The following is a 9,606-nucleotide window of genomic DNA, read 5'->3' on the forward strand; positions in this document are numbered from 1 at the left end:
TAACCGGATTGATAGAAGTATCGGTCCATAAAGTCCGGATAAGCGATAAAGTGGTGGACATTCATTGTGATGATGATGTAGATCCTGGTGCACAGACAGACAGACCGACCGGACATCGACAAAGAAATGAGCAATAATTCGGATAAGGAAGGGAACAGTATCGAGACCGAATGAGCAGTAATTCGGATAAGGAAGGGAACAGTGAAGAGACCGAATGTAGATTGTGTGTTAGAATATGGGTAACGGAAATATCAGTGGACAGAGATCGGATATGATTAATACTTTAATGCTGGGTTATTCGGATAATACTTTTCAATGCTGTGTTATTCGGATAATAAAGTACTATCAATCTGCAGCGGACATATAACATGGCTGTGATCGGATAATCGGATAACTGAGGCACCGTCATATAGAAACGTAAACATCTGGATAACTGAGATAGTCTATATTTTATTTTTCATTTAACCGAATTTCCTATATAAATTTTTTCATTTAACCGAATTATTAGTTACAACCGCTCGGATAGACGTAGTTTTGGCGTATCGTCATCCGGGAAGAAAAAAAAATTAAAGTAATTACCGTACTGAGACCGGATAAGTGAGGCTTGAGGTGTACAGGGTGTTTTGAATGAGCCAGTGTACAGTGTGAAGTACATGTTACCGTGTGGATGATTGTACAGTGGTTAATCCGGTGTACCATTATGAAGTGTACAAAGATGAGCTGTTCTGTAAAATGTACATATGATCGTGTGTTTGAAGTACAGAGACGACACAAGTGTACAAATGATGATATAAAGGCACAGTGGTGTTTTGATGACGTGTATGTATATACATTGTGTATGGGGGTGGGTTGGGCCATTTCTTTCGTCCTGTTTCCTTGCGCTACCTCGCTAACGCGGGAGACAGCGACAAGCAAATAGATAAATAAATAGTGGTACAGAACTGAAGAATCCCCACTGGTGTGAACCGATGTGTACATCAGTGTAAGTGGACAGAGCAGTGTGTCACTGGCTGGTAAGTGTACCCGCCCATCAGAAGCTGTGTGTGCACTGCCCCATCAGAAGATGTGGACACTGCCCATCAGAGAATGTGTGCGTGCCCCATCAGAGGCTGTGTGCACTGCCCCATCAGAAGCTGTGTGTGCACTGCCCATCAAAAGTTGTGGACACTGCCCATCAGAGGCTGTGTGCACTGCCCCATCAGAGAATGTGTGCGTGCCCCATCAGAGGCTGTGTGCACTGCCCCATCAGAAGCTGTGTGCACTGCCCATCAAAAGTTGTGGACACTGTCCATCAGAAACTGTGAACACTGCCCTTCAGAGGCTGTGGACATTGCCCATCAGAAGCTGTGGACACTGCCCATCAGAGGCTGTGGACACTGCCCATCAGAGGCTGTGCGCACTGCCCTATCAGAAGCTGTGTGCACTGCCCATCAGAAGATGTGGACACTGCCCATCAGAGGCTGTGGACACTGCCCATCAGAGGCTGTGGACACTGCCCATCAGAGGCTGTGCGCACTGCATATCAGAGACTGTGGTCACTGCCCATCAGAGGCTGTGGACACTGCCCATCAGAGGCTGTGGACACTGCCCATCAGAGGCTGTGGACACTGCCCCATCAGAGGCTGTTTGCACTGCCCCATCAGAGGCTGTGTGCACTGCCCATCAGAAGCTGTGGACACTGCCCATCAGAGGCTGTGGACACTGCCCATCAGAGGCTGTGCGCATGCATATCAGAGACTGTGGTCACTGCCCATCAGAGGCTGTGGACACTGCCCATCAGAGGCTGTGGACACTGCCCCATCAGAGGCTGTTTGCACTGCCCCATGAGAAGCTGTGGACACTGCCCATCAAAAGCTGTGGACACTGCCCATCAAAAGCTGTTTGCACTGCCCATCAGAAGATGTGGACACTGCCCATCAGAGGCTGTGGACACTGCCCATCAGAAGATGTGGACACTGTCCATCAGAGGCTGTGGACACTGCCCATCAGAGGCTGTGGACACTGCCCATTAGAGACTGTGGACACTGCCCATCAGAAACTGTGGGTCACCCCCATCAGAAACTGTGGACACTGCCCATCAGAGACTGTGGGTCACTGCCCATCAGAAACTGTGGACACTGCCCATCAGAGCATAAGAATATCTACAGGAGAAGACTCATCCTTGGACGAGTTCTGAACTGTTCGTGTCCATCAGTGAAGGTCAGGTCAGGTCAGGTCACCACCAGCTCGTAGACACTGGCCAATATCGTACCAGCCAACGAACTGACTCTTGTATTAATCACCATTGAATAACACGCTTTGGGAATCGAACCGATCCACTTTTGCGACCAGATTGGAGCAGCATGAGCTTAGGACCTCTTTAGGGAAACTTAAACAACCACAGTCGTTTGGAAGCTGTTAAACAACCACTATGAAAGAGGTGGTTTGTATGATCATTTGCATAGAAAGGAAGATGGATGAGGATTGAACGTGTGTTATACGAGTGGGTTCGTACTTCAAGAGGTGTGTGTGTGTGTGTGTGTGTGTGTGTGGCAATCTTGTACAGTGCTCGTGTGTCTTAAATCACTGAATGATTGACCATACAAGCCAGTGTTATCAGGCCCTGAATAACAGTGCTTGGCAGTGAAGGAATATATATATATATATATATATATATATATATATATATATATATATATATATATATATATATGTATGTAGGAATATATATGTATGTGTACGGTGTGGCTTGGCAAGGGTTTGAGCAGCGAAAGTGATAATTGGAAAAATCGAAGAAACGAAGAAAATAAGAGATAAGAAAAAACAGAAAAAGAGAAGGTTTGGATTCCATACGAATTATGAAAACCCCTTTTTTTTCTCCTTCTTTTTTCTCCTCCCTGAACGTCTCCCTATTTTGTACTTTGTGATTCCCATAAGCTCAAGACTTCGAATTGTTATAATGATCCACATTGACTTGGATTTATATATTGTATATACATCTTCCTCCTCATAGTAAGATAAGATATTTAAATGGTGATATTTGTACTTATATCAAGGGACAAAATATGTTTTTTCCTGATCTCTCTCTCTCTCTCTCCCCAAACCATTCTGACACTCGCTCTCATAAGAGGTTTGATAACTAACTTTGACCCTTATCGACTTCTGTCAGGGTAAACTAGGCCTTACAGTCACGTCCCATAAGGTTCAAAGTAGGTGGTAAAGATGGTGTAGTTTTAAATGGTTGTTGCCATGTTCGTAAGACGTAAGTGACTCTGGCTTCAGCTTCAAGGGGGAAGGGTGACAGAGGGTTGAAGTCATGTGATGACAGCCTTTTTTTTTTCTCTCTCTCTCTTTCTGCTGGTTCGAACATCATCATCATCTTCCACAGTTTCCCTTCAAAGTTCCCCACATGTTCATGTGTTCGGTAACAGCTTAATGTCTTTCTACCATTCTTTAATTCACTCTCTTATAGCCCTTCGTATGTGTGTTTATGTATGGACAATCACATGTTTACCAAATGGCGTCCTAGCTTCGTCTCTTCGTTGTATATCAACTGACTGTTATATTTCTCTCTTGTGTCTCCCCTGATGGTGTGATTATGACACGAAAGTGCACTTGGGAACTTATCGTGTTTCATTTTCCCCGTGGACTTGTAGGAATATATGTATGTGTGTGTGTGTGTGTGTGTGTGTGTGTGTGTGTGTGTGTGTGTTTTATGTGCCTTCTTCATTAGCTTCCCTCTATCTTTTTTCTTTCCAATTTTGGATAAATGTTTCTGGATCATAACTAGACCTTAGTTTCCTGAGCTGGCTGACTGGTGTACATCTCGCAACAGCTTCTTCTATTTTCCTCCTATTTCAGTACAGACTCTAAAGTCATTTTCCTCCTCTTTTAGTAGACTCAATTCAGTCATTTTCCTCCTCTTTCAGTACAAAGTCATTTTCCTCCTCTTTCAGTACAGACTCTAAAGTCATTTTCCTCCATTTTCCTTCTTGAAAGATCCGGTAAAGATGGCAACCTCAACTTCTCTGTGGTGGTTGCTGGACTTGATATACAAAAATGCTTTCACAGGGGAAGCCTTGGATTGGCTGAGCCCTCAACAGCGTCGTAACAATGTGTATGTGTTGTCAGCTGTTTGCCGAACAGCTGATCGTATAGGGGGTGAGGTGAGGTGGGGGGGGAGGTGTCTGCTGGCGATGCATTGGTTATTTGTGCCACAGAGACGTGAGTACACAGCGTTACGTCTATGTGTGTGTGAAGGATTTCTGTGTCACGGTCACCAAGTTTGAGCCATGGTCTGTGTCACCAAGCTAGCCATGGTCTGTGTCACGAACTTAGCCATGGTCTGTGTCACCAGGTTAACCATGGTCTGTGTCACGAAGTTAGCCATGGTCTGTGACACCAAGTTAACCATGGTCTGTGTCACGAAGTTAGCCATGGTCTGACACGAAGCTAGCCATGGTCTGTGACACCAAGTTAACCATGGTCTGTCACACGAAGTTAGCCATGGTCTGTCACACCAAGTTAACCATGGTCTGTGTCACCAAGGTGTCTGTGGTCTGTGTTACCAAGCTAGCCATGGTCTGTGTCACCAAGGTGTCTGTGGTCTGTGTTACCAAGCTATCTATAGTCTATGTCACCAAGGTAGTATATATATATATGGTCTGTCACCTAGCTGTCTATGGTTTGTGTCGCTGAGCTGTCTATGGTTTGTACTCTCTCTCTCTCTCTCTCTCTCTCTCTCTCTCTCTCTCTCTCTCTCTCTCTCTCTCTCTCTCTACGTTGCACGTAGTGTACTCGTATCCTAACGACACTTAGGGGGAAGGAATATTGACGTCTCGTAAACGCTTCGCTGTCGCATCTTTTCCAGAAACATAAAAAAAGAAAAGATGAATTAATTTGGCTCACATTTTCTCTGTGTTGACCTACCGTCCATGATTCTCTCTCTCTCCTCTTGAGCAACGGTAGTTACGACCCTGGTCTACTGTTACGACACTGGTCTTGAGCAACGTCTGTTACGACCCTGGTCGACTGTTACGACCCTGGTCGAGATGATGACCTGGTCTTGACCAACGATACTTACGACCCTGGTCTACTGTTACGACCCTGGTCGAGATGCGGACCTGGTCTTGACCAACGTCTGTTACGACCCTGGTCGAGATGATGACCTGGTCTTGACCAACGTCTGTTACGACCCTGGTCGAGACGAAGACCTGTTCTTGACCAACGTCTGTTACGACCCTGGTCGACTGTTACGACCCTGGTCGAGATGATGACCTGGTCTTGACCAATGTCTGTTATGACCCTGGTCGAGATGATGACCTGGTCTTTGATCTCGCCCTTAGCGACCAGGTCCAAAATCCAGGCCACCTCCATCGCGCTCCAAAAGGTCGCATCGTCTTGCGCCAAGGGTGGAGGGGGGAAAAGAGGGGTTGGTTTTGAGGGGAGGAAGGGGGGGGGGAGATTGGATCCTGAGGGGCAAGCAGTCGACCAAGTCGTTCGACCAGGTTGTTATTTCTACTCGAGGTTTGCCCCCCCCCCCCCCCCCCCCCCCCTTCTATTTGGAAAACTAGATGTATATACCGTTTTCTTTTCGTCTGTCCACAGTTCGTGTTGTCCTCCTCCTCCCTCTCTCTCTCTTTTCCCTCCAACCCTAGGCCAGCCATTTGCTCCCCTCCTTAAGTCCATTATGCAACCCTGTCATAACGAGTCGTTAGCCTGTAATTTGCTGCTTTGTTTGTTCAGTGTTGGGCTCAGCCAACGTCTCCTCCACCTCCCTCTCCTTACCAGAGACTCCGGCTCTTCGTGTGTGGACGTCAGGGGGTTAAAATCAATGCTGGTGTCTCCTTGTATTTACCTGTTCCTCTCTTAATCATACCATGCCTACGTCTCTCTCTCTCTCTCTCTCTCTCTCTCTCTCTCTCTCTCTCTCTCTCTCTCTCTCTCTCTCTCTCTCTCTCTCTCTCTCTGTGTCTCCTTTTACTCCCGTCATCTTTCGTGTAACCCCAGTTCCTCCCTCACTCACTCTCTCACTCACTCATTGCTTCTTTCGTGTGCCGGTTATTCGTGTGTGTGTGTGTGTGTGTGTGTGTGTGTGTTCTCTCCCGTGCACCCCTTTCGTCCCTAAGACTTCCTCACGCCCTAGCGCTACCTATTCTATCAAGATCTCTTCGTAGGTACTCGTAGGTAGGTGGGAAGGTATGTAGGTAGGGAGGTACCTACCTCTCCTTCCTTTCTTTTCCTCCTCATCTTCTGTCATTACTTGGGTCAGGTCACTGTCACCTTTGCTGGCGCTCGGGTCACACATCCGTCCTTGGTACAGATGAGGGGGTTGTGGGGATGATGGGTTTGAGAAGCGGGTCTCTTTGATGGGTTTGAGAAGCGGGTCTTCTTTTTGTCGTCTCAGACACTCCTGTGTTGTGAGCGGGCGACACACACACATACACACACCTCCTGTGTCGCAAGCCGACCCCTAAGCACTGTTGTGCTGTGTGAGAGAGAGGCTGACGGTACGAAATTAACCCAGCACTCCTGTGTTCTGACCTCAGAACACAGCGCTAAGCACTGGAAATTAACCCAATGCATTTGTAAAATGATTAATGCTGTGTTCACCTGTTGGGAAAACAGTGTGTGTCTGTGTGTATGTGTCGAGAATAACACATAATCCTTGTGAATATGTCTTGGTCATTGCCCACGACACAGGAGAGATATATATATATACTGTGATGCCCGCAAGTTTCACAATCCCTTCTTAAAATGTTTGAGAAACAAGATATATACGAGGCCATTTCCTCTCACCCATCACCAGGCTCATATTTTATAACTTTATGACAACTGTTTACTTTCATCTGGGAGCTCTGTGTGTGTGTGTGTGTGTGTGTGTATGTGGGTGTGGGTTTCCCAACAGAACCCATCACATTGCCCATCCATTTCCACCCCACTTAGACCCACTCCAGCCAGCCAGCCAGCCAGCTCGCTAGCTCTTACTGTGGAACCCACCATACAACCACACCACACAACCACTGTTCCCAGTCTCTCAGTTCATGTTTCTGATCGGGGAACGAGTCTTAATATGAACCATATGTTTGTGTGGTCCATTATCGCTAATGTCGCAATATAGATTCTCAATAAACATGGTCTTTCCTTTCATACCTTGTACACATGTGTTGTACTTCACGACAAATGAGTTTGTATATGTTGTACTTCATGATTATACGAGTAGAAGACATCTCGAAAGTAATGTCTTTCCTTATTCATCCTTTTCGCCAAGTGTCTGAATACTACAGTAGTAGTAGTAGTAGTAGTAGTAGTAGTAGTAGTAGTAGTAGTGGTAGTTACAGAATATCCTTGAATATTGGTGAATACTGTGGTCATCAGAGGTGGTAAGTAGTTAGGGAAGTGGCTGGGGTCTCAAACCCAGGGGAAGTGGCTGGCGAGAGATGCGAAGCCAAATGACTGTGTTAATAGCTTATACCACATTAATAGATAGTCATTTATAGATCATTAACCCCTGGATTTCTATCTAAGAAAGTCCTGGTGTGACCCAGGATGGGGTTCTTTTCCCCCACCCCATGGATCCTGCTAGCTCAAAAACTGCGCTACGTCCAGTAGCAGGGAGGTGTGGACTTCCATGATGAGTCTTGTGTCCCCAGGGAGGTAGATACTCCAAAGGTAGACCCTTCACTCGCTGTGTGACCTCGAGGAGGTAGAGTCAGAGCAACAGAGCTGTCCGAGTGATCTACCTGACCCATGTTGATCCTTCGTATTCACAGTGATGTATTTCCTAAAGTCCTTCATCATTTCTTTCAAAGTCATACTTGATATATAAATTAATGACAAGTTATACACACAGGACATGTTAAATGTCTTCACTACACCCTTATTTACACATTCGTGTTGCGTCTGTGTGTTACTTCCTCGAAAAGGGAGTGAATACACGTGGCCATCTGGTAACTCGAAAGAGTGGGCCGTTTTGATACCTCCTTCTTTTCCCTGCACCTCGAACCTTTGGAACATTCAACCTTCTCATGTCATTCCCAGTAACTATGACCTGGCACATTTCAAGAGATAGGTTTTTCACTTCCAAAATTCGTACTTTCCCTTTCTCTATTTCATATTCTCTCTATATTTCAGATAAGGAAGGCCCGGCCTTGATGTGGACTTTTGAGTATGACTGTAGCCTTCAACATAAAACAAGATATGATACTCTTTATCTATCTATCTATCTAACAGGCCCTGTCTGTCTTAGATACGATACTCTTAGTCTATATATCTGTCTATCTATCAGGCCCAGTCTGTGTACGGTTATGTCAATAGATTCTTACTCTCCAATAGTGCAACAGACACATACAGCCTTCACACATCCCCAAACCATTCCCCATTAGGTTAGAAAGACATGGAGAGTCATGCATTATAAAAAGCGCTTCCTTCCACTCCATTCTGCTCAGGTGCTTCTCCAAGCTAGAAGAAAATAAAAAGTAGTCCCCATTTATTTTCATACCCTTATACGAAATTCTCCCAATTCATCCGATCCCGCATCCTTCCTCAACCACCTTCGTCTGAAACATCCCTGGTCATAAATCAAGTGTTCTCGAAGTCTTTTATACACGCATCTTTGTTCAAGTTTTCTTCACCACAAAAAACCTACTCATCATATCTCATGTTTCCTATCTATTTCTTCCCTGAATTCTAATGTAATACGTAAATTATCCTCGACTGACTTGTTATATTTCTTTCTTGTATCTGCCCTGATGTGATTATTACACGAAACTGCACTTGGGAACTTATTATTACACGAAACTGCACTTAGGAACTTATCGTGTTTTATTTCCCCGTGAACTCATTGGAATATATATATATATATATATATATATATATATATATATATATATATATATATAGATGATGGAAAACGCTAGAATAAATCATCAGGTTTGATACGAGGCATTGTGGATGGAGAAGTGATGATCCCATTCATTTTGATGCTGGCCAGCACCGAGCTCAGCTCCCTCACCCCATTCGGCTGTGGGCCAAACTACCCACGTAATGTGCCATTGTGGTGACTTGCGCCGCCTATAGAGGGAACCACAGCCGGAATCCCTACATCCAAGAGTCTTGAGTGGATTCTGATCTCCCTCGGATCGCTCACAGTCTGGTGTATAGGAGGATTCTATTCCCTTCTGTAAGCCACAGATGCGCGAGTGTTGACGGGTTTGGTGTGTGTGGGGTGAGGAGGGGTGTAAGGGAGGAGGAGGAGGAGAAGACAGGTATAGGGAGGAAGAAGAGATGTGTATAGGGAGGAAGAACAGATGGGTATAGGGAGGAAGAGGAATTGGATATAGGGAGGAAGAGGACGTAGGTATAAGGGATAAGAAGAGGCAGTGGACATGTTTTACACAAGAGAGAGAGGACGAGGAGGTTAAGTCCAGATCCACAATATATGGAGGAGCTGGCTCCTCTCCTCACCCCACCTACCTGGCAATGCTACTGACGGAGTAAATGATGAAGAAGAAGAAGAAGAGAAGGTAAGCCACGAGTCGCTAAAGGGTGGACAACGAAGGTTGGGGAAGCAGGCTGGCTATGGTTTCGTCAAAGACGGTAAGCAATTCAAGGAGGGTGAGTGGCTTG

At 45.6% G+C, this 9,606-nt stretch overlaps 1 protein-coding gene across 1 annotated transcript; it reads left to right on the top strand.

Annotated features, from left to right (window-relative positions):
- The first annotated feature begins 919 nt into the window (after positions 1 to 919).
- LOC139757584 (uncharacterized) lies at positions 920 to 5,953 on the top strand. Its single transcript, XM_071678199.1, has 2 exons — positions 920 to 4,527; positions 4,576 to 5,953. The coding sequence occupies exon 1, from the start codon at positions 1,064 to 1,066 to the stop codon at positions 2,174 to 2,176; it is 1,113 nt and encodes a 370-aa protein (XP_071534300.1). The 5' UTR covers positions 920 to 1,063; the 3' UTR covers positions 2,177 to 4,527; positions 4,576 to 5,953.
- The last annotated feature ends 3,653 nt before the right edge of the window (positions 5,954 to 9,606 follow it).

This window comes from Panulirus ornatus, chromosome 27, assembly GCF_036320965.1.
Source record: "Panulirus ornatus isolate Po-2019 chromosome 27, ASM3632096v1, whole genome shotgun sequence".
NCBI classification, from domain to species: domain Eukaryota; kingdom Metazoa; phylum Arthropoda; class Malacostraca; order Decapoda; family Palinuridae; genus Panulirus; species Panulirus ornatus.

Bases quoted from the DNA above. Each gene is read 5' to 3' on its own strand.
- LOC139757584 (XM_071678199.1), top strand. From the start codon at position 1,064: ATGTGGACACTGCCCATCAGAGAATGTGTGCGTGCCCCATCAGAGGCT.